General features: G+C 45.2%; 1 protein-coding gene across 2 annotated transcripts; it reads left to right on the top strand.

Moving 5' to 3' along the window:
• Window positions 1-1,118: 1,118 nt before the first annotated feature.
• On the top strand, window positions 1,119-22,870 carry LOC143843895 (protein FAM13A-like). 2 transcript variants are annotated; one of them, XM_077350654.1, is made up of 7 exons: window positions 1,119-1,395; window positions 6,337-6,496; window positions 7,798-8,007; window positions 9,330-9,513; window positions 11,476-11,614; window positions 17,524-17,706; window positions 22,643-22,870. In XM_077350654.1, exons 1-7 carry the CDS (start codon window positions 1,366-1,368, stop codon window positions 22,646-22,648), a joined length of 912 nt encoding a protein of 303 aa, XP_077206769.1. In that variant the 5' UTR covers window positions 1,119-1,365; the 3' UTR covers window positions 22,649-22,870. The 2 variants fall into 2 exon arrangements, with proteins under 2 accessions (XP_077206769.1, XP_077206770.1); XM_077350655.1 differs by having other exon boundaries at window positions 22,530-22,870.
• Window positions 22,871-25,864: the final 2,994 nt, after the last annotated feature.

The raw sequence follows: 25,864 nt of genomic DNA, 5'->3' as shown, positions 1-25,864 counted from the left end.
TTTTGAGGTAGTTTGCCATTTCCTCCCCCTGTGTAGCAACCCTGGACATCCAAGTACTAACCTGGGCTGATTCTACTTAACTTTCATGGTCTGACAAATTTGGGCTTCATCCAAAGCAGTCTTTTTTTTCTTTTTTAGCATAATCCTCATCTACAGTCCAGATAGTTTTTATTCCATAAATAGCCCAAAAACCAAGAAATCCAGTTTCTTGGAGTGAGGAGAACCATTGTAGAAATGGGAATGAGGGAGAGATTTGTAGTGCTTGGGCCTCTGGATCATGGATCCAATTTATGGAATAGTATTGAGATGAGCCCAGGGTATGAATATGTGATAAAGTTGTCACATGTATGAAAAATGAGATTGTTTTCCAAAGAGGTATGTTGGGGTGTTTGTGTGTTAAGGTTCTATATATTAAATGCCTGTGTCTCCAAGTCTTCCCTGCTAGGCAGTACAAACTTTATAAAAGTTCTTTTACTTTTGATGGACTCTGGTTGTGTAGCAGAAAGGACTTCTGGCCTCCAGATCACAGCCTGGAACCTAGAATGGCCCTTGAAACACAGAAGTCAGTCAACCCTGAGCTGGTCAACAAGGTGTTGTTCTTGGTGACATTGGTGGAAGGGGTTCCATGAACTTCACTGGCTGCAAGTATCATTGAGTGACCTTGAACAAGTTCTCATTCTCAGTTTCCTCATGTTAGCCTGTATGGATTACACAGTCGTGGTGCAAACAGGTCTGGGAAAGGCTCCAAAGCAATCTGCCTTTGGGGCTGAAAGGGTAACCGATAGAGGCGGTGGCTCCAAGACAGAGCCTCTGCTTGGCATGCAGAAGTTCCCGGGTTCAATCCCCAGCACCTCCAGCTACAAGGATCAGGTAGAGGGTAGTGTGGAAGACCTCTGCCTCAGACCTTGGAGAGCTGCTGCCAGTCTGAGTAGACAATCCTGACTCTGGTGGGTCTGATTCAGTGTCAGGCCCCTTTGTGTGCTTAATGAGTAGCTCTGCTGGGTGTTCCCCCCCCCCTCCCTCCCTCCATGAGAAAGTTCAAGTTAAATGTCAACTAGACAGGCTGTGGAGTTGCCGGAAGTAATTGCCTACTGTGGTATGTATGTGTGAGATGCTATGGTAACCCCTTGGCTGGAATAGCTCGGTGAGCTTTTGTCCTGGAGTTAAGGAGATAGGCAATGAGAGTCAACTAGGCAAAAGTCTGTGGTTGTTAATACTGTGTATTTGTAAAGCTGCAACACCAGCCAAGACAACATGAGCGTAAGAATGTGCACTTGAAGCTGCATGTAGCCTTGCTGAGAAGATGACATGGTTTGACAGAGGCACAGGACAGCCTCGCTCCGGGCTCGGTCGTTCCAGCTTGAGATGGGAACCGGTGCCTCCATTTCTATCTGTGTAAGTGGGATCTTGTCAGCTCATTTGTTTCTGATGTATGTCCTGCCGGCTAAAGCAAAAGTGATCTTATTTCTGTGCTTGAAAAAAGAGATAGTCACGATGGGAAAGAACCCTGGAACATTTTAGAATGCTCTTCTCTCTCTCTCTCTCTCTCTCTCTCTCTCTCTCTCTCTCTCTCTCTCTCTCTCTCTCCCCCCCCCCCACTTTAACCCTGGGGTAGTCAACCTGTGGTCCTCCAGATGCCCATGGACTACAATTCCCATGAGGCCCTGCCATGGACATCTGGAGGACCACAGGTTGACTACCCCTGCTTTAACCAATGATACCCTTTCACACTCTCTGTTCATCTCATCCAACTTTCACTCCTGCTCAGCCTTTCCGTTTTAACATCCCAGCCACAAGTTTCTTTTCTTCAAAATAAGGCCCCCTTCATTGGGGTGCAGTTTATTCCTGGATCCCTAGTAATATTCTCATGGCTTCCCAACTGAGTTCCATTCTGGATTTATTTATTTATTTTATTTTATTATAGTCATATACTACCCTCCCCAAAGGCTCAGGTTTAGTCGGTTCTGGTCTGCCCCAGTGTCGGAATTGAAATGGGACAGAATTTGATGCACCCCAAGGTCTGCTTCAGAGCACAGGGCTGCCGCTGGGTGGGCACATGATGAGCTGCCTCATGATCCCAGCACCAGATGTCACTGGAAAGAAGCAGCGAAGCCCAGTGGTTGTGAGGCCTCCATTGAATTTCCCAGTAAGCAGACTCTTGGGTTGAAAGAAACCCCTTTTATGTAGGAAACAATGTATCAGGACTTCTCCAACTTTTGCTAAGACTAAAGCATGCCTACTAAAGCACCCCTGTATCATGAACTCACACCCTCTCCCCTATTTCATATTCAAGTGCAAAAAAACTAGTTGATTCCCCCTACCCCACCCCCCAGTTTCTCACGCACAGTGAAAATGAACATTATCAACAGTCTTCAGACCTAGCAGGCCAGTAACGTGTCCCTGCCCAAGGTTGAGAGATCATGCCTCCCTCCCCCATTTTAGGAGATCAAGCTCTGAATGGATCTACAGACGCAGCCCCTCCCACTGGAATTGCAGAGGCAGCCAGGTTCCTCTGCCCGGGCCCTGCCACACAAACTTTGACCAGAATAAACCCAGCTACCACTAATCAAAGCAATGCTACAAACAACCCTACAAAATGGAGGCACTTCAGTCATGGCAAGAATGTGCAGAGATGCTGAGTCTTGATAGTGGTCACTGTCTGCACAGTATCAGTGGCGTCACCGTCAGCTCAGCCCTGCCTCTGAGCAAGTACAAAGGACAGCGCTTTCCTGTTACTTCATTCTATCCCATGCACACATGTGTGAGGATGAGCAAGGGACCTAAGGTGCCCGCGGGGGAGAGTTGAATCACAATCTGCTGCCTTAAACAGGAAAACACTTCATTGGTAAAGGTGAAGTTTGAGCACACAGAAAATAATTGCGCCTGTTGGTTACCGATCAAATGAAAAGAATAGAAACAGAACACTAAGTTTGACAATATGGAGTACTTACTACTGACATTTCTGTCTCAATGTCTTGTGGAATACAATCACCTCTAGACCACCCCCTGCTGCCCATCCCTTAGCCGAGGAATTTGGCTCCTGACACTTGATCAAAACAATGGGTTGAAAAAGCCTAATGGATGTTTCAGCTTTCCTGCCCTGTGCTGGCAGGCAGCCTCTTCCCATCCAGGTTTAGAGAGCATGGGGATGCATACCTCAAACTCCTTCCAACCAACCTAGAACTACTCCACACATTTCTATCCCCCTATTGTGTTTTATAGAGCCTCTTGTGGCGCAGAGTGGTAAGGCAGCCATCTGAAAGCTTTGCCCATGAGGCTGGGAGTTCAATCCCAGCAGCCGGCTCAAGGTCAACTCAGCCTTCCATCCTTCCGAGGTCGGTAAAATGAGTACCCAGCTTGCTGGGGGGTAAACGGTCATGACTGGGGAAGGCACTGGCAAACCACCCCGTATTGAGTCTGCCATGAAAACGCTGGAGGGCATCACCCCAAGGGTCAGACATGACTCGGTGCTTGCACAGGGGATACCTTTACCTTTACCTTTATTGTGTTTTACATTATCTGTTCTGCCTACCTCACAGGTAGACAAATGTTTATCTCTCTGCAGAAATGCATCTCATGCACACTGACCTCTCTGTGCGTTTTATGTCTCTCTTCCATGGGAAACAAATGGCTGTCAGGATCCCAGGAACTCCCTGATGCACTTCAAAGCACCTTTCATCTTTGAATCACAAAAGGCGCCACCACAAAATGGCTGCCATAGCACTGGAGCCAGTCAGACATGCCTTGGAGGGGGGAGAGTTTAGATCAAGCAATGCTGGAGGAAACCATTTTGAAATTGGTGTTCCATGCAGATGCAAAGGTCATGCCTCCTGCTTTTCTTGTTTAGCATCTCCTGCTCTAGGGTGACAAAAGAAAGCAGAACTGGCTATAAGTTGGGGGGGGGGGGCTGAGTATCACTGATGTAGCTCATTTCTTATGTGGGTGTTAAAAGAAATTGTCCCACCCCGACTGGATTTCCCTGCAACCACATGGCAGCTGCAGGGAACCTATTCCAGCACCATCGGGCCCAATTCAGTTTGAGACCCCAGTGGCAGGGAAGGACTCTAGCCACCATCCCTGATGTTTTCTTTTCTTTTTGGACCAATATTTTTATTTTTTCATAATATAAAAGTATAAAGAAAGGAAACAAAGCACTTGATTACAGTATACCCCCATCCCTCCTCTTCCTCCTCCCCCCGCGGTCCCATACATCTCCTTCGCTTTTCAGCTAGCAAGGTAATCCCTGTAAAAGTGCCCTTGTTCTTGAAATTATTCAGTGGGTTGTCTGTTGATTATAGAAGTGAGTGTCGCCATATTTGATAAGTCAGCCGCTCTGTCAAGCCATGACGCAATGGTTGGTGTTTCCGAAGACGTCCAGTTCTTGGCCAAAACTAGTCTGGCTGCTGTCATGGCATACAGGGAAAAAAGTTCTAGCTTGAGGGGATCATGTGTCTGGACACAAGCTTTACAACATTTGTTCTGGTCTCATAGAAAACTTAATATTAAACATCTCTTCTAATACATCGTGCTGTTTTCTGAAGCCAAAATGGCTCTGGGACTGGGGATGACTTTTGCCTCATTGCAGGGCTGCACATGCATTCCCTTGATCCAACTTCTGGCCAGATGTATCAATGCCAGGGGGGAGGGAGGCATAGGTTGAATGTGTGTTTTGCATTCAGAGGTTATGTCTCTGCTGGTTAAGGGAGAAAAAAGAATAGATTTCCATGGGGCTCCCACAAGCCTAAACCATCTCTCAGTCACTATCGGAAAAATTTAGCATTCAAGTCAAAAGGAAACAGCATTGTCACCCTGCTTGTTCATGGACAAGACCCTGTCTATGTCTATGACTGTTGATGTATCTCTCCCTCTCAGTCTGTAACCTTTCCTGTGATGCATATTGCAGCAAGGTTGTTTTGCCTCATGCATTTCTGCACTGACCAAGCCAGAGGTCAGAAGGTTCAAGATAGGAGGTTGCATCGTAGCCTCCTCATCTGCCTTTAGAGGGTGCAGAAGTGATCATTAGTAAAACAAAAGAGTTTCTAAAATGCTTGGAATTCTTCTGGCAGTGATGTTCTCTTGCTGTCTGGGTCTCTGAAAAGGTTAACATGGAAGGGATGGGAGTTTTTTGCTTGTGTTCGAATAACCCAACATTGCCTGTTAGAGATCTTCATTATTTTGCATAAATATTTTGCAGTATTTTGTATAAATATTGCATCTCTTAATGAGTTGTGTGTCTCGTAATGCAGGGGTAGTCAACCTGTGGTCCTCCAGATGTTCATGGACTACAATTCCCATGAGCCTTTGTCAGAAAACGCTAGCAGGGGCTCATGGGAACTGTGGTCCATGGACATCTGGAGGATCACAGGTTGACTACCCCTGTCGTAATTGGTTGTGTGTATCTATTGCCCAAGCTTATGTGCTTGATCATCTTCCTCCAAGTCTTCCCTACTAGGTGATATCAACTTTATAGGAGTTTGCTTTTGAGGGACTCTGGTTGTGTAGCAAAAAGGACTTCTGGCTTCCAGACCACAGCCAGGAACCTAGAGTGGCCCTCAGAACACAGAAGTTAGTCAACCCTGGGCTGGTCAACAAGGTGTTGTTCTTGGTGACATTGGTGAAAGGGGTTCCATGAACTTCACTGGCTGCAAGTATCATTGAGTGACCTTGAACAAGTTCTCATTCTCAGTTTCCTCATGTTTGTTTAGAGGCTCAACAGGTTGGCTCCATCTCTGGGCCCCTTGGAGCAATGCTGGGATCCAAATGGGGTCTTTTAAACACCCCTATTAACTCCTTCCTGCTTGACCTTGGAGCAGTTTTTTTCTTCTTCTAGTACTCTTAGCTCTTAACTAGTCTGCTAACATAGTCATGGCTTCCCTCAAAGGATTCTGGGAATTGGTGAGGTGTTGGAGACCTCAACCTCACTGCCCATAGAACTACCAATCTTAGGTTTGTTGAAATAGTTCAGATTTGTAGAATGAATCAGCTCCTAAGTCCTCATACCCTAATGCTCTGCAGAGATATATTGGATCCAACCAGTGGGCAAATCAAATGGGTATTATTATTATTATTATTATTATTATTATTATTATTATTATTATTATTATTATTATTATTATTAATAATAATATCCTGCCTCCCCCCAAAGGCTCGGGGTTCCTTCTCAGCTTATCTAACAGCTGGTGTGAACTGCTGTCTGGCTTGGTCTCTGAAAAGTTTATAATTGGAATGGGGAGAGTTTTTGCTTTTGTTCAAATAACACAACATTGCCAGTTAGGGATCTTCATTCTTTTCCCTCCAGTAGGCATTACAGTGATGCTATTTTCTGTTTGCTTTCAGCAATCGTTATCTTCCATTGAAATTAAACACTGCACAAATAAAGTTGGGCCAGAGCCCCAAAGACTCTTTGGTGTTCCTCTAGGCAGCTGTATTCCAGATGTGATTCACAGTCATGTTCCTTTGGTTGTCACACAACTGGTAGAATATTTAGAAGAATTTGGTAAGTCTTCAGTTCGGCTTTGTTTCGTTCTTCAAACTGAAAACGTTCAACTCTGGAAGCTAAGCTTGTGGGGTTCCCATTGTGGTGTGGAAATAGAAGGTGAGGCCTTGCCTGTAGAGATCTTCAGTATAACATGAGGGTCTAAAGACCTGTGGACATGCACAATGTGACTAAACAATGTCTGAAGCCATCTAGAGAAGAGTCTATGATGTCATCAACCACACCCAGGGACATTCTGGTCTCTGAAGCCTTCCATTATGTAAAAGAAACCTTCTTACCTTTTGCTGCTTCCGTTACTTTGCTTGTTAACCAGGGCAGAGTCTGCACACATAGGATAATGCACTTTCAATGTGCTTTGGCAGCTGGATTTTCCTATGCAGAACAGGAAAATCTACTTTTTATTTTTTTATTTTTTATTTTTTATTTTTTATTTTTTATTTATTTTTAAATTTATTATTATTTATTTTATTTATTTATTTATTTATTTATTTATTTATTTATTTATTTATTTATTTATTTATTTATTTATTTATTTATATACCGCCCTCCCCGGGGACTCAGGGCGGTTTACATAATAACATAAGAACAATGCATGGAACAGTCTATAAAACATTTGAATAACTGTACAATAATAATAACTGATAATTGTAAGCCTATACAATATGTATAGTGCATTGAAAGTGCATTATCTATTGTGTGCAGAACCTACCCTGGAAGGCCCTTTTTTATACCTATTTGTACCTTTCCTAACTTGTGGGATACATTTTATCAGCGCTTCCAGTATTTTAGTCTCCAAACCTCCCAATGGAGGAAGTTTGTATAAAATCAGTGATTTCACTGTGAACAGCTGTAGCAGATTAATACGGTTTAAAGATAATCAAGGCTTTGCATTCTACTGAACGTAACGGGTTTTAACAGAACTGGATTGTACAGTATTTGCAATGTTTTTACATTCCAAGTAAAAATGCTTTCTTGCTGCGGTTGTTTCCCCTCCTCCTTCCTTTCTTGTTTGCAGATTTAGGTTTGAGCTGCTTAATGGTGTGCTCTCTAATAATTTTTTTCTTTTGACACGACAGACACACGCCTGCATAGACACCTTTCAGGGTGCAGTTTGCTTTGTACGGTAATTTAGGATTGTGTCTTAGTAAAATTTAACAATTGCTACATAATAATTGCTACATTATATTATGCTGTGCTCCCACCAGCATTGATGGTTAATCCAAAGTGAGGTGATCGCTGTTCATTTAGTGCTCCGCCTTGCAGGTTTCACCAGCGAGTGATCGTCTTCCTTCTTCCAACAGGACTGGATCACAAAGGCCTGTTCCGTATCAGTGCTTCGGCCACTAGAATCAAGGCGCTGAAGCAGAAGTATGATCGGGGAGAGGAGGTGGACCTCGTTAATGAAGGAGATGTGGACTCGGCTGCCAGCTTACTGAAGCTCTTTCTCAATGACCTCCCAGTTGCGGTTTTCCCCAGTGACGCATGTGCTGCTATTTTGACCACCTTTGAAGGTAAAGCCAGGAAAGTGCATTGTGTTTCTCTCCCCTTTTTCTTATTTCAGGAGCATATGTTGAGATGCCATGGCAAGGTGCTGAGTCAGGTGTCGAAGTACAGTATTTGCTGGCGTATAAGACTACTCCCCCCCCCTGAAAAACATGACTCCAAGAGGTGGGGTCATCCTATACGCTAGGTGCACTAAATAAAACAGTAAGCCCTTGGAAGGCGGGATGTGTCCGGGATGAGGAAGGGTGCCGATTGGCCCCTTCCTCCGGACATATTGGAGGGACCAATCGGCAGGCGCTTCACGCCTGCCAATTGGTCCCTCCGATTCCCCGCTGGAGCAACTGCGAGCCGCCGCAGCGCAACTCGCAGTTGCTCCTTTGCCGGCCCCCTGATGCGGCGAGAGGAGCCCCCGGCAGTCGCGGAGCGCGGCTGCTGGGTCCTCCCTGCCCGGCGGCCTGACGCCTGACCGAGCACCCGACAGCCTGAATGAAGACAACGCACGACAAAAAAAAATGGCTGCCAGCCAGAAGACACCATGCGACACAGCACTGTCACCGAGACAAGGATGCCGCACCGCCGCCGCCCGCCCTCGCAAAACACCTCTTGTGGGTAAGCCACCTTCCCTCACCCTACCCTCGCCAGTCCCTCGCTGTGCCCCTGCCTGCTAGCGCCCATTGTATTTATTATACAATGGGCTTTTTTACTAGTAGTACTATAATGTAATATAACAAACTCTATATTTTGAGTGGAAATATTGGGGGGTCATCTTATACGCCCAGTCGTCTTATACGGCGGCAAATACGGTACTTGAATTAGAAAGAAGGGGAGTCAATATATATTTTGCTGTGCTCTATAATCAAAATCACCTATGATGGCACAGTTATTTCATCTAGCTGCTTTTCTTAATTCTTTGGCTGTTTTAAACCATCTGCTAACTTTTGATCTGGTGAGCGATAACAAATTTCCAGAGTTTGGTTAGTCTCGGGCCTATCACCCAGGCTTGGGTGGGAGTGGGGTTAGTAAACACAGACAATGCAGAGCATGAGATATACGTCCACACGAGATCTCACAATGCATTGCGGCTCCTTAGGTCACTTTGTATACTGGCTTGCTGCCACGCTCTGCAATCTCAAATTGTTAGAACTTTTAAAGCTTGTTAGAAGCTTTAAAATTCTTCACTTCTCTTGCCCTGGTTTGTCAGTTTGGTCTCCTTAAGAGAAGCTTTCTCAATCAGGGTTTCATACTTAGTAAATGGACTGCCCTAGCAGAAATAAATGCAATGATTGAAAATCTGTACCAGTTAATGCCTGAATATTTCAATTTTTCACAGATAATACGAACCACATGGCAGAGTGTACAAGATGTCTGCAAACCGTACTAAGTGACTTGCCCAAAGCCCACTACCACCTTTTCCATTACCTCGTTACCTTTCTGGCCAAGGTGTCATCGCACAGTGATGTGAACCACATGACGCTGGAGAACCTGGCCATTGTTTTTGGCCCCACCCTTTTCAGGTAAGCTGTTTTTGTTCAGAACCACAAAAGCCCAACTGAAACCAGTCAATCAAATCTATTTACCAGTTGTTAGTTCTCTTCCAAAGGCTGCCAGAATTTCAATGGTGTGTACAATAGTTAGCGCATGGATTGCACTGCAATACTGATAGACATCTCCCATTGATTGACTGTATTTTACAGCTCTTATTTTGGGTCTTTGATTGGCTGCTGTACATATCTTATGTTTAATGAATGAGTGCGTGCCCTACTCAGACCTCTGAAGAAGGCCGAAACGTGTCAGGTCTATAGATTATTTATATAGCGCATAGAACACTGTTCTTGCAATAGCCTCTGGGCTGTATAGGTATGTTTTTAATTTTTAAAGTGTTAAGGTTGTGCACAATAAAAGCCATCTAATTTTGTAATTAATTGATGCTATGCAGACACCCAGCCTTTTTGGGTCCTGACTGTTTTCAGTCGGGTTTTTGTAGTTCTGGTTCCAGATTCCCACCCACCCCCTTTTGGGTCTTGTTTTAAGCCTCTTTTTGTCGACAGGTTGCTTTAGAATTTCTGTGTAGCCAAGAAAGTGCAAGCTCTAAAAATCAAACTTTGCAGAGCTGAACTGCAAACATGGGATCATAGTGAGTGTGATTTTTCCTGGTCTGGACTATTTCACTTGGCAGGTGAGGAACTGCCTGCTTGAAATGCTCTCTTGCAAGAAAACTTTTCTGGCACCTGCAGTTCCCAGCATGCCAAAGAAAGAAATGCTTATCCAAAGAAGTATGTGTGGAAGTGAAAGCTTCTACCATGAATAAAGCTTTGTTGGCCTTAAAGGTGCTGGGGGACTCAACCCTCTCTGAAGATGGGGGCCAGTATATAATGGGCTCTGCACCTGATCTGCCCATCACCTAGGGTTGCTAGGTCCTTCCTGGCAATGGGGGTGGAACTTACTGGGAATGGGAGGGAGGCCCAAGCTTCATCACTGGCAATGTTGTGATATTGAGGTGATGCTCTGGTTTCTACCATTGTCTTTGCCCAAATACCAGAGATCTGCAATGACAGTGCCAACATGATGCTATTACGTCCAGTACACATTGCCACATCACCGGCAACAAAGCTTGAATAACAGAATGGGCCCGTCCTGCTCCCCCTCCATCAAACTTATTTCAAATCAAGTTTTGAAAATATTCAGTAATCACCAGTTTGGCCTTTTATCCTTCCAGCTAGTTTATTCAAACCTGTAAGCTCCAGCGAAGGCTTTGGGGTCTTTCATCCCTCAAAGTTAGACAGATCATGCCAATTTCAAAGCTCCCCCCCCCCCAAAAAAAAATCTGGCTGTGAGCTGACCCTCCCAGTGGTTGGGGCAATCTATTTGGATGACCTGTTATGAGCAAGGCAGGCCAAAACAGAACCTCATGACCCATAACAATAATGGGCATTATTTATGCCTCAAAGGCACATTGACACATGACAGGGAGTTGCAGCCAGAAAAACAACTGTTGACCCCAAAAGCTGCCTGTCATGTGCAAATTTATGTCTGCCCTTTCCCTCTTTAAAAAAAGCAAACAAAGGCCAAACAGAATGAGTTGAAAAATAGAGGGGGAAAACATTTGAGGTTGATAGAAAATCAAAATGTTGTTTAATAGGATCACGAATGTGATTCTTAAATGTCAGCAGCTCTGAAAGAAAAAAAAGACTACTTTGAAGAGGTTGACATGGTAAAAATAATAATCCCAAAGAAGACTCTAACAAGTCGAAATTGGTCATTACCAGGGATCTGCTTGACTGTTATATTTTCATACTACTATCATACTACTAACCTACTATCTACTATTTGCTGCTTCACTGGACTGTTACCAATTCTTATATTTTCCCTGTCCTACGCTGATGCTTGAAGGCCATGAGAAAATGGTCTGTGGATGATGAGGCATGGGGCTAAAGCCTGATGACCGTCAAACTGATGGCATCCCATTTGCTTTCCAGAATTCCTTGTAGCCCTTCAGCTTGTGAGAAGCAAACATTTTGCAATTCTGTGCTCCTGCATGCTCTCCGGCACCACGAGGAACTGCTTGAGGTCTGTCCTGGTGGCCATTTCTCAGTGGAAGAAGACAGTCGCCCTCAGGTGAGAAGCTGTTGAGAAGGACAGGTGTAGAAGGTAACCAACAACTCAAATCTAGGGTGGGAGGTAATTCAGAACAATCCCCAACCTCACTGTTGTAATTTTGTGACAAGTAATCTATGTAGTCACTTGAGCTGCAGAACTCAACTTCTTTATTACAACCCGGCTCAAGTTAATCCATGCATCTTGGATAATGCATTTTCAAAGTGCCTTTGCAGCTGGACTTTACTGTGCAAAACAGGAAAATCCATTTCTTTAGTGCTTTGAAAATGCATTGCCCAATGTGTGCAGAATTAGGAACTGAAATCAAGCAAGAACAAAGTTAGGGAATGGAGTTTTCCTCCAGGTTGCAGTTAACAATCCAGAGATGGTTGCCATCTACATGTCTAGCGGAGAGAGACTGAACTGTGGAGTCCGAGAAGAAGCAAAAAAATGCCCCTAAAAGTAGCTATCTGGAGACAGACAAGGAATGACGCTTACCAGGAGAGAAGGTCCTCCTGACCTCAGTATCCTATCGAATAGTCCCCTTGATGCCCCCTGCAGGGATTTCTCTTTTTCTCTCTACACCAGACATGGCCTCTTTCAACAGGGAGAACAGTTCTAGGCTTGGCATTTTCCTTGGCAAGTTGGTGTTCCATATATGTTTAGAGATGATATGTCTGTCTGTCTAGAGTTCAGGCACCTTTTGGCCATATTTTGACCATATGCTTGGCCATGTTACGACTTGGATTCTCTGACTCAAGATGATGCTCTGAGTGTACATGTGCCTCTAATGCAGGGGTAGTCAAACTGCGCCCCTCCAGATGTCCATGGACTACAATTCCCATGAGCCCCTGCCAGCGTTTGCTGGCAGGGGCTCATGGGAATTGTAGTCCATGGACATCTGGAGGGCCGCAGTTTGACTACCCCTACTCTAATGCATGGAGATCACTGGAGATGGATATGAACAGACTCTCTGGGTTTTTTTCCCCCTCTTGGCACCATCTTCCCTCGTTCCCCTTCATTTCTGCTGTTGCTTACCTTGCCAGTCAACCTGCCTGTTTTCTTTCAAGTGAGTACGTTTTAAAAATCCCACCCTTCTTCCAAAGAGCTCAAGTGGCATACACTTTCCCTTTCCCCAGCTTTAAGGCTGGTGCCCATCCTGAGCATTTGGAAGGGTGGGATACAAACAATTTATCCTCCTCTTCCTCCTCCTCTCCCGATCCCATAAGCCTGTCTGTGCAGGGTGGGACTGGCCCACAGCCCCTCCCAGCATCTCTGCCTTGCCCAGCTGTGCCAAGAGGAACCGGATCGCTGATAGAGTTGCTGACGCCTTCCTTCCACTTGATGTCAGCATTGTGCTTAATTTTCTATCTCGCTGTTTGCACTCTGTGGAACCAGGGCTGGCTTTAGGTGAATGTTGCCACGGATGGGTGGGGAGGGATCTGAGCTTCTTTACCAATAGTTCCTTATTAGGATAATCCTCTCCCCCTGCCTGCCTGCCCACCCCTCGTGCCAAACTCTGTCATCTTTGATTTTATTGACAGTCAAAAATGCGCTTTGCTTCCATCGTGGGTTGTGGCTCTTTTGCAATCCAATATCCTGAGGAAACAGACTGGCCTTGGGCGACTCAGATGTTTGGATAAATAGAAGCGCTATTTATATATTTATGCAGTCAGGTGGGGCATATGGAGGATACCGAGAGCGTTCATGTTATGGGGAATGGGGGGATATTGCCTAACTGGGCTTTGAATCAAGAATCATAGAGTTGGAAGGGGCCATACAGGCCATCTAGTCCAACCCCCTGCTCAACGCAGGATCAGCCCTAAGCATCCTAAAGCATCCAAGAAAAGTGTGCATCCAACCTTTGCTTGAAGACTGCCAGTGAAGGGTTAGGTTTTATACCCCACTTTTCCCTACTCAGTGGAGTCTCAAAGCGGCTTGCAATTGCCGTCCCTTCCTCTCCCCACAGCAGACATCCCATGTGGCAGGGTGAGAGGGCTCTGACAGGACAGCTCAGTGAGAACACCTCTAACAGGACTGTGCCTAGCCCAAGGTCACCTAGTTGGCTGCATGTGGAAGAGGAGTGGGGAATGAAGCCCAGCTCTCCCGATTAGAGGCTGCCACTCTCCACCACAACACCACACTGCAGCCACCTGTTGCCATTTAGACAAAGTGTGAGTCATCCCCTTGGCCCTCCATGTTCCAAAATAGGTGACATCTTAGGCCGTGACTGAGTAGTCTTTGGCCAGCTCCCTAGGCCTAGGCACAAAGTGATGGTGAGAACAAACAATTAAAGAGGTGTAACCGGCACATCCAAGGAAACAGGTCTCTTTAGTCTGGAGGTGAGTTGGAGTTCGAGGGGACTCTTGCTTTGCCAGCCACAAAACCCCATGTTCCTCCCGTTCAGGACAACACATGTTATGAACATGCTGCCCTCTGAGATCACCTTCCAAGTCCAGGAAAAAACAGAGTACAGATTCCCATTCATAGGACTGACCTGAGCATGAGGCAATCAGCCAGCGTCTGGAGGTCAGGCTGTTATAGGGTCACTTGCTAACCTCCAGGTTGGGCCTGGAGATTGCCCGGAATTACAGCTGATCTCCAGACGACAGAGATCAGTTCCCCTGGAGAAAATGGATGCCTCGGGAGGGTGAACTGTATGGCATTATACTTGTGTTGGGGCTCTCTCATCCCCAAACCTTGCCATTCTCAGGCTCCCCCTCCTGGCTCCACCTCCTCATCTCAAGCATTTACCAACCTGGAGTTGGCAACGTGATGTTCATAAGATGGATTTGCAGAGGCAACTGCACTATGCCCCAAAGACAGCTCTGGGATGAGAGATAAAACAAGCAATATTAGCTCAGTGCTCTGCTCATTGCCTTCCACCTTCCTCACCCCTCCATAAGCTATGAGCTTCCTTTGATGGAGTTAGCCCTGTGCTCCATCTGTTACAGCTCAGCCTGACTGCCAGCGGTTCTCTTAGGGCTGAAGTTATAAGCCTTATACTGAATCAGACCATCAGTCCAGTGAGATCTGAATAGTCAGGTCTTAGGTCAAGGTCATTCTCATCACTTGATCCTTTTAACTGGAGATGCCAGGGATTGAACCTGGGAATTTCTGCATGCCAAGCAGATGCTGTATCACAGAGCCCCCTCCCCACCCCAATAGAAATGTGTCTCCTAATCTGTCTACCTGAGATTCTAATAGCAGGAGATGTCCAGGATTGAACTTGGGTCCTTCCACATATGTGTGTTGTCAGAAAACCATGTTCAGCTGTGGCAGGGGTGGCCAAACTGTGGCTTTCCAGATGTCCATGGGCTAGAATTACCATGAGGCCTTGCCAGGATGTGCTAGCAGGGGCTCACGATAATTGTAGTCCATGGATATCTGAAGAGTCACAGTTTGGCCACCCTTGGGCGTTGGCTTCTTCTCAAAGCCCTGCATGGTGGCAATCAGAGCTGATTGCTTGAGCCCCACCTTCTCCTTACATCCTGTTTTCTTCCTCCAAGATCTGTATTTTTCTTTCATTCCGCATCTCTTTGTTTATCTGGTGAGTGTCATTTTAATATTCTTTTGCCCCCAGTATCAAATTTCCTTAAGCTCATCCTACAGACACCCACACACCTCTTTCTTGCTTCCAAGTAAGAAGCTAAATTGGGAGGGCGCCAACACCAACGGCAGCCAAAATTAATCTCTTTCTCCCCCCCCCCCTACCTCTGGGAACAAAATGAATAGCACTGAGCTTGTCATACTTTTTTCCGATCACTTGAATAGGCTCTTCTAAAAATAACAAGCACAAGCCGAGAGTTTGTATGGCATTATATTTGTATGGCATTATATCCAATATATGTTCTGTTCTGCTGCCGTCACTCTATTCGGTGAGATTTTTTAATAAACAGTGTTAATATTTGCATATGTCTCTACGCGATGAGTGAATATTTTCTCTGTTCAGCTGCTTGATCTGCAGGCCTGACCTTCACATTGTTCAAGATGAGATCCATATTGGAAAATAATACCCCCCCCCACCAGAACTCTTGATAGGACTTCCACCAGAAGCACTGCCTCCTAATGTCTCCTTCAGCGTCCCTCCTGTTCTGATATTTGAATGCTTCCCCCCACACACATATGCAGTAGCCAGTGCTTTGGAGGTCAAAATGCACATCGGTGGTGGGAAGCGCTGTCAAGTCACCACTGACCTATGGAGATCCCTTGTGGGGTTTTCAAAGCAAGAGACAGAGGTGGTTTGCCCCAACTCCTTGGTGGTCTCCTACCCAAGTACTAACCAGGGCTGATTCTTCCAAGATCAAATGAGATTGGGCTTGGAGTACTGTGTGCAGTTCTGGAGGCCTCACTTCAAGAAGGACATCGATAAAATTGAAAGGGTACAGAGGAGAGCGACGAAGATGATCTGGGGCCAAGGGACCAAGCCTTATGAAGATAGGTTGAGGGACTTGGGAATGTTCAGCCTGGAGAAAAGGAGGTTGAGAGGGGACATGATAGCCCTCTTTAAGTATTTGAAAGGTTGTCACTTGGAGGAGGGCAGGATGCTGTTTCTGCTGGCTGCAAAGGAAAGGACACGCAGTAATGGGTTTAAACTTCAAGTACAACGATATAGGCTAGATATCAGGAAAAAGTTTTTCACAGTCAGAGTAGTTCAGCAGTGGAATAGGCTGCCTAAGGAGGTGGTGAGCGCCCCCTCACTGGAAATCTTCAAGCAAAGGTTGGATACACACTTTTCTTGGATGCTTTAGGATGCTTAGGGCTAATCCTGCGTTGAGCAGGGGGTTGGACTAGATGGCCTGTATGGCCCCTTCCAACTCTATGATTCTATGATTCTATGATTCTATGATTCTATGATTCTATGATTCTATGATTCTATGATTCTATGATTCTATGAACATTAGAAATTTTGGGATAATGTTTTTCCTATGATAAAAAATAACTTGGGTCTTCTTGAGAATGATAAATGGATAAGGTTAGTCCTTATGGGACAAGTTGTGTAAATTTATAACAAGCATAACCCCCCCCCCGGTAGCCCTTTTGTCAGCCTCTTCGCATTTTTCACCTAACCTCCAGAGGGTAGCTGGAGATTTCCCACTATTGCAACTGAGATCAGGTCATCTGGAGAAAATGGCTGTAGTGCAAGATGGACTCATTGACATTGTATCCCATTTGAGTCCCTTGCCTCCCCCAAACCTTACCCTCCTCAACTCCACCCCCAAAATCTCCAGGTATTTCCCAGCCTGGAGCTGATAACCCTAAGGCAGGGGTAGACAAACTGCAGCCCTCCAGATGTCCATGAACTACAATTCCCATGAGCCCCTGCCAGCATTTGCTGGGAATTGTAATCCATGGACATCTGGAGGGCTGCAGTCTGACTACCCCTGCCCTAAGGGGCTTGCAAAAGAGGCTATAGAGCAGGTTTTGTCAACCACGGTTTCCTTAAATCCTCGGGTTTCTTGACAGCCTTGGGAGAGTTTCCCAAATGGGTGGGAGTTGATTAAATGTATGTGTATATAAAGGGTCAGATATGACCCAGTGCTTCCACAGGGAATACCTTTACCTTTTTATATATATTTGACTCCTCTATAGCCCCTTTGTTAATTTGTTAAATATTTGTTTGGTGATATGACCGCATATGGCCATGTTGACACATCCACCCCTCCCAAAATGGCCACTGATGGGCCTGAAGGGGGTGGGAAGGGGAGGAGCCCTGGGTGAGCATGTACACAGCTCTGCTTCCCAACTATATTCTGTATAATTGCTCCACTTCTGGGGTTTCTCAGTGGTGTGTTTCAGGGGTTTCTCAACCATAGAAAAGTTGAGAAAGGCTGTTATAGAGCAACAAAAGTCATTTTTTACCAAACTGCCTCCAATCTTAATCTGGCCTGATCTCTTGTTCGCTCATTTTGCATTGGTGTTGCCTGCAGGAGATGAGCCATTTGCAGACCTGTGAAGGAAACAATGGAGTTAAGCTGGACAGCGAATTAATTTCAGAAACAACACTAACTTCTGGGACCAAGCCAGGAGGGTTTGTGGACTGTGCAACCTTGAATGTAGAGGAGGAGATCAGTCATGGGACAGACACCAACAGCGGGGATGGAGTATATCAGGTGGGCACAGAATTGTTTCAGATTTAAAATGTTTTATGTGGTGACATTTCCCATTAAAGTTGACAATGTCATGTCATAGGCACACGTCTGCCACTGCTTTAGAAAGCTTTAAAGGGGGGATTATCCACATTCATGGAGAACAGGACTATCCCATGATAGCCAGGAGAGCATCCATGTTTAAAGACAGGATAAATCTGAATACTGTTTACTGAGGGAGAGTAGTTCCCTTAATGCTCGCTCTCTGAACCACTCGGAGACACTGGTGTCAGCCTGGATCCAAGCAAAGATCCTTTGTCTGGTGTGAGTTATTCAAAAACACACCAGATTGGAATTTTTTAAAAATTTTGAATTTTAGCTGCAGTGAAAACAAAAGTCCCAGTGAACTCATGTTCATCAAAACCTGTGCGCAGAATAGAGTTGCATAGGATATTATATGTCCACCTCATAGGGTTGGCTCAGAGGACTGGATCAATGCCATATTGCCACTCCTTCATTCCATCTCCAGGGCAACCTCCAAAGTCTCCAGGCCAGCCCTAAAGTCCTGATCTTGCTCTGATGTGGCAGGGTCACCAGGTCGGGGTTCATCCGTCAAGTTTATGCTAAGCAGAACATATTTCTAAACACCTCTGGAGCCAGCTTGTATCAAACTATTAGAAATAAGAGTTAAAGTGATTATTCTAGTTGAAACATAATTCCTTCTCATGTCTGGAAGGCACTCTATAAACCATTTCCCTGTGTTCCATTGTAGGTAAAAGATCCCTTAGCAAACAGCATTTCTTAACACAGAGACAGAAGAGAGATCCATTCTTGGTCTCCAATATGGAACTGAAGCCAATTTCCAATAACTGTATGATCCATTAGAAGGTTGTAATCATTTATTTAAACTCCACTCCATCACTGGCTAGACTGTTCATTAGACTGAGCGGCATTAAGTCGGTGTCAACTGGTTACATAAGGGGTTGCTTCATTTTTTTAAAGTCTGTAAGTTTCTGGGCCAGCCTGTCTCAACTTTTTTACCATGGAGAAACCCCTGAAACCTTCTTCAGGCTTCGAGAAACCCAAAAAGTGGTGCACCCATGCTGAATATGGCTGGGAAACAGAGCTGTGAACACGCCCACCTGGGGGCCCTCCCCTTCCCACCCCCTCCAGGCCCATCACTGGCCATTTGGGGTGTGTGTGACATGATCATACATGGTCCTATCACTCAATCAATGTTTAACAAATTTTAAAAATATATTAAAATTAATCCCCACCCATTCAGGAAACTCTTCCAGGGCCATCAAGAAACCCCAGGGTTTCCCAAAACCCTGGCTGAGAAAGCCTGATGTGGGCACTAGATGGATCCCTGTGGGGAGGGCAATTCAAGATCAAGGCACCAGAACCAGGAAGAATTCATCTCTCGTGATTGTCCATGTCGTTTCATGAGGTGGGAGCACAGCCTCTGCCTGTGACTACTCTTGATGGGCAGGCTGATATGGAACAGGCAGGCCTTTATTCACCCTGGTCCTGGGTTGCTTTGGGTTCCAGATGATAATCAGAACTTTTCCATTTGGCTGAGAAGTAAATTGACAGCCCTTGTCAATCTTTTACAAACAATGAAATGTTTTCCAGCTGCATTTTGTTCCGGCCGCATTTAGTTCCAAAACACCTTCAAAGGCTGTCGTTTTATTTATTTAAACATTTATTAGCCACCTTTCTGCGGAACAGAACTCAAGGTGGCTTATGGTGTAAACCAGGGGTAGTCAACCTGGAGTCCTCCAGATGAACATGGACTACAATTCCCATGAGCCCCTGCCAGCATTTGCTGGCAGCGGCTCATGGGAATTATAGTCCATGAACATCTGGAGGACCACCGGTTGACTACCCCTGGTGTAAACAAAGCAATCACCATTAATATACATTAAAATGTAAAGTAGCCACTTAAGTCAGCTAGTGGGAAAATGCATTAATCATATGCAATCCTAAAATGAACCATCTTCAATGGCCTCCAGTCACCTCACTTACAATACCATCCCCTAAGCAAATTAAATGGGTCTCAACCAGAGGCAGGGCCTTTTCGGCCCTGGCCCCATCCTGGTGGAATGCTCAGCCTAATGAGAGGAGAGTCCTGTGGGACCTTCAACAGTTCCACAGGGCTTATAAGACAGCTGGTCTGTGAGGCCTACGATTGAGGCTAGAAGTAATATTAGAAACCGCTGGTTTCTCCGCCTGACCCCACCAAGCTGAAAATCTACACTGTAGTTCTGAATGTCCAAAGAAAACACGACGGTCAATTTTAATATCTAATACCAAATTAATTATTTTAATATGTATTATTTTAATGTAGTATATACTATAGAATGAATTTTTCGTTGTTATATCAATGTGTAATCCACCCTGAGTTTCCGAAGACAGGGTGGAATATAAATCCTTAAATAACTAAATAACCAGGGTTTGATCAGAACCCTTTCAGGAATGCTGCCCCCAGTGTGGACGAAAGCTACTAGCAGCTACACAAGAAACATGAATTTTCATCTGTCAAGCCCAGGACTTGGTGTCACTCCCAAGTCATCTTTTTGGGGAGAGAGTGCAGGCAGGCCTGTCTCAAACAGGCCGAATCTTCACTGCCTGATGAGCTCCTCTGTTGACTGGCAGCATCTCAGCCTTATCTGGATTGAGCTTCAGTTTGCTGGCCACCATCCAGCCCGTTGCTACTTTCGCTCTCTCACCTTATGATGAACCAATTGAATTTGTATGAAAATGGGCTTTGTCTTCACATAGGCCGCTGCTTCTCAAATGTTCTCTCTTGCGGCAGTGGGCTACTCTCTTATCTGCCTGCCAATATGTACAGACCATATTGTACAACTTATTATTACATTGAGTCTCCTATCTGGAAAATGGCTTTTCTAATGGAACAAACTGGTAGTCAAATGCAGTGCATTTTATCTAAATATAAATCACTAACATCTATTAACAATGAACAGCTAGTTAACAAACACACTCTGTGGATCAGCCTTTCTCAACTTTCCCTGCTGGTATTAGCATGAGAAAGCACAAGGAGCCGGCTCCCCCCCCCCCCCAAGCCTCCAGCTGATTCTCCACCGGGAGTCAAACGGAGGAGAAATCCTCTGCCCTCCCCGAATCAAGTGCAGAGCACTTTCTGTTTCTAATGGGGGGGGGGGGAATAATCAGGAAGACCAGAGCTCAAATCGATCTGAATTCAACAGGACTAAATAAAGTAAGTGCAGTTTCAGTCCTAGCCTATCAATTGGAATATATAATCTGAGTAAAAGTTTTTGAAAGATGTACATACTCAGTCATCTCCTTAAACAGCTACTCTCCAACTGTACTGGTTCAGGGAGAAGTGGAAATATTTATGCGGCGACTGTGATGATGTCATAACTCACTGCACTGTTGAGCAGGCTACATTGTGACCCGGCAGTGGTAGAGAGGACATGCCTGAGCTGCTGGCCATTAAGAGGAGCTCCCAACCCCAGTTGCATAGCTGGGATTTCCTGCAGAAACAGAGTGCTGTCAGTGTAGAATAGTCTGCCCTATTATTAGGCATGGGTGCAAAAGTTAGACAGCAAAGACAACTGCCGGGAAGAAAAAAGATGCCTTTGAAAGGTGATGCTGGAAGACAGAGTTGTCCAGATACTGTGGACTGCCAGAAAGACAGCTAAGTGGGTGCTAGGCCAAATCATGCCTCAAAGCTAAAATGACTGACCTGAGGCTATCAGGTTTTAGTCACATTATGAGAAGACAAAGAGTCACTGGAAAAGATGATCATTTTAGGGAAAGTGGAAGCCATCTGGAAAAGAGGAAGACCCAGCAGGAATGGATGGACTCCGTCAAGAAAGCCTCAGACCTCAGTTTGCAGGACCTGAGATTGCCTCATACCACTAGAACATTTTGGAGGTCATTAATTCATTTGAAAACAACGATATCTCTTAACACACACACACACAACTGGGAATATCTGCAGTGTGGTCAGGGCTGGGTTATCCATGTAGTGCATGTTACCTGTGCTATGGGCCCCCACAAGGTGCCTTCCCTCCATGGATCAGGGCCACAGTCTCTCTCCTCACCATTTCCCTCTTTAAGGACACTCGTAGTGACACCCTTTCCACTGGGTGGAGGGCTCTGCCGCCAGCCTGGCTGCTCCTGCTACAGTTGTACTCTGCTAGGGCCCTGCGAATCCTTAAACTATTCCTGAGTATGATGGACCAGAGGGATATGTCCAGAGAGGGTAAGAATTCAGGGCTCCCTTCCTTGTCTGTTGCCAACTACGCTCCAAATATCCCCCAGACCTCTTAAACTGTATTGGAGAAGAAGAAAAGCAACAACGACGGCTTTACTCTCATTTTCAAAAGTCAATTCTTTTTCATCAGTGACAAAGTTCCAAAATTATGCTTCGAATGAGTATACTTCCACTCCTGAAGCAGGTTCTTCAAATATCCAAATGATAAAAAGCTCAGCTCTATAAAGGAGATTCCGCATTTTCAATTTGAGACCTTGAACAAGTTCTTTATTTAGACAGCCGTCGTCATTCCTTTTCTTCTTCATATCTGTGGGCTCGAATGGGATCCGAGGCAACTTTATTAACTAGATGGATGGTGATGGGAACATCCAATGTATTCAACAGTCATTACACCACCGCCATTTGCAGGTATGCTGCTCATTTTTAAATTTTTAGTTTCCTCTCCTGAAGTGCATCATAAATTCACCTCTCCACTATTCATCATTCTGAATACTTTCAAGGTCCATAGCTCTACTCTTAATGTATCATTTTCTTTAAAGTTACCTTGAGAGCCCAATCGTTTCATTCTTTGATTCTGTTCTAGTGAACCCCCCTTCTGGTGCCTTGTGGGCATCCTGGCATCCACCGTTACATCTACAGCATTGCCAAATCAGCTCTTCTCCAAAGAAAAGAACCAGCTTTGGTTTTCCTCCATAGGTGTAGAACGTCCTTCAAAATGGTACTGGAGGTACCACCGCTGTGTCTGTAAGAAGTGCTTGCTTGGAAATAGCGACCGAAAGAGGATGCTTGGCTTGGAACCAGTTTGGTGTTGGAGACTCTTGATTTGATTTGTTTGCATTGTATATTTAGCACCATTCAGTATTTCATGTATCCCATATCTCTTTATTGTGCTTTTATAAACCACTTCAATTTGTTTCAGTTAAACTACTGAGTTTGTGTCATAAGAGAAGCCATTCTGGATCAGGCCAGTGGCCCATCCAGTCCAACACTCTTTGTCACACAGTGGCTACAGCCCAGGCGCCTTCAGGAGGCCCATCAACAGACCCATCAATGTGCTTTACATGCGACTCTCTTCCACCTGTCAATCAAGCCAGGTAGCCAATCCCCTTTATGCGATTCCCAAACTAGTGCTTTAAAATGGAGGATGTAGCCAGCCATTTGCTGCCTGGACGCTGGATGTGGGCGACGTTATGTGGAGCACCCGGAATATAATGACTACCTAAGGTAAGGATTTTGCTACATTTAACAGGTGCAAAAAAGCCCCAAGTTTTAAGTTTTCTCTTGTCCTCTATGTGCTACAATTAATTATAACATTGTACGGCAAGGTTAACAACTTTGGGCTGGGAAATGCAAGGAAATTTGGGCGTGGAGTCTGGAGAGGGCAGAGATTGGGTAGGGTAGAAAATTTAGAGGGTGATGGAATTTCATAGATTACACCCTCAGAAGCTGCCATTTTCTACATGGGAAATAGGGGTGCCAGTCCCCAGGTGGGACCTAGGAATCCCCTAGTTTTACAGCTTATCTCCAGGTGACAGAGATCAGTTCCTCTGAAGAAGATGGATGCTTTCGAGGGTAGACTCCACAGCATTATACTCCACTGAGGTCCCTCCTGGCCCCAAATCCTGAAGTCTCAAACCAGACCTGGCAACTCTAGTTGGGAATTGATCTTTGTAATCTGGAGATCAGATAGAATTCCAAGAGAACCCCCCCCTCCTCACCACCCCCTGATGTTGGTGGCAACCCTATCATAATGTTATGTCTATATTCAGGAAACTCTTTACATAAAAGCACATTGCATTTCATATGCATGGTGGCTGCTTAATTCACTCACCTCCCTCCTTCTTCCTTATGTGTCAGTTTGAGGGTTCTCCTAAGCCACAAAGCTCTGCTTTCCTTGAGTGTTTACTCTCTTTTTCTCTTACCCTTCTTAATGCTGTTGAAATCTTCTCTCTTCTCATCCATCTCATGCTGCTGTGCTTACCTCTTTTAAATAGCTTCTTGAAATGTCTCATTGTTTTTTCCACATAAGAGCTCTTTTTAATTTTTAAAATTTTAATTATCCCTCCTTTATCCCAATTGTATCTCATACTGTTAAATTGTAATCCCATTTGACAGGCACTGTCATGTTCCATGGCAGATCTCCCCCAAAAAGGCAAGCTCAAAGTTCTGGCTAGAATCTCAGTAGTTAATTCATAAGAGTACAAACGGCATCACAAGACTTCTGTATTGCCAAAGATGAAGACATTAGGAAACAAAAAGCAATGATAGAGGCAGCCTTCCCCTATCTGTATGCAATTCAGTTTCACACAGAATGGTCCTTATCATCAAAGGATAGGACAGTGTACAGTTGACACATCTATTTGGGAAGGAAGCAACCAAAACAACTGAGGGAGTGATAGGGAGCCACATGGCCCAGAGCATGTAAACAGAAGGGGGGGGGGGATGAGCAAAGCAACTCTGGACAAGTCCCCATGGAGAGTTCTTGGACTTTGGGCAGCCAATTCATGACAGGAGCTGGGGGCTACCTGGCAGGCACAGAAGGAGGAGGAGGAGGAGGAGGAGGAGTTTGTTCTTATATGTTGCTTTACTTTCATTCAAGAAGAAGAAGAAGAAGAGTTGGTTCTTATATGCCGCTTTTCCCTACCCGAAGGAGGCTCAAAGCGGCTTACAGTCGCCTTCACATTCCTCTCCCCACAACAGACACCCTGTGGAGTGGGTGAGGCTGAGAGAGCCCTGATATCACTGCTTGGTCAGAACAATTTTATCAGTGCCGTGGCGAGCCCAAGGTCACCCAGCTGGATGCATGTGGGGGAGCGCAGAATCGAACCCGGCTCGCCAGATTAGAAGTCCGCACTCCTAACCACTACACCAAACTGGCTCTGCCAATTTTTGTTGAGCGATAAGGATGCCAATGTCACCTTTATTACGGCTGAATTTTTGTCTTCAGTTTTTAAACTTAAACTGCTTGATGTATCCTGACTATCGCTGTTCATTTTGCTAATCTGCTTTATGCCAATAAAGGTATTGTGTATGTGTGTTGCTTTTCTCTACCCGAAGGAGTCTCAAAGCAGCTTACAATCACCTACCCTTTCCTCCCCCCACAACAGACCAAAACAAACAGTACAATGCCTAACACAATATCATGTGCTTAATAAACAGTAAATAGGGACCATCATCTGAACAGCCCATACTAGCCTGACCTTGTGATAACTTGGAAGCTCTTTATGCCAATAAAGTTACTCTGAATCTGAACTTGGAAGCTCAGCAGAGTTGGCTTCCCTTAGCATTTGGAAGGGAGATCACCCAAGAGCACCAGCATCACGATGTGGAGGCAGCCAATGGCAAACTGCCTTTGAAGGTCTCTTGCCTTGGGTTGCTCTGAGGCAGCCGTGACGGGAGGGCCAAGAAAAAAAGAAGAGAAAAAGGGTCCTGAGGAAACCCTTCATAGCTGAGGGTTTGATTTGAATCTTTCTTTTGCACTGGGAGCCAAATGGCGGTGGCTGTTATTTTCTAACTTTTATTAGCATGCATTTGGAATGGTAGGTTCTGACTTACAGTAAAATGTTCCTTTGGCTTTGTTGCTGCAGCTGTTAATCACTGTTTGATGTTTTGATGATGGTTCTTTATTTTGTTCTCGGTATTGTGATGTCCATTTGAAAGCCACCCCTCCCTTTGAATAGTTTCAGCTCCACTTATAAGATGCATTGATATGAATTCTTAATGGCTTTCGTCTTTTGTCACTTGATGTTGTTTGTGCATGGCTTCCATTAGGTTCTTGAATTAGATCTCAGGCACCACCACCATTGTCTGTTGTGTCTGGTTTTCTTTCCCCAAGATCTCGAATACGCCTTGATATCGCTGTCTGCACATTTCCCACGTAGGAGTGCGATGTCCATTTCATCCCTTTCCTCTGTGCTT

Source organism: Paroedura picta, chromosome 8 (genome assembly GCF_049243985.1).
Source record: "Paroedura picta isolate Pp20150507F chromosome 8, Ppicta_v3.0, whole genome shotgun sequence".
NCBI classification, from domain to species: Eukaryota; Metazoa; Chordata; class Lepidosauria; order Squamata; family Gekkonidae; genus Paroedura; species Paroedura picta.
This window is presented reverse-complemented; position numbering and strand designations above follow the sequence as displayed.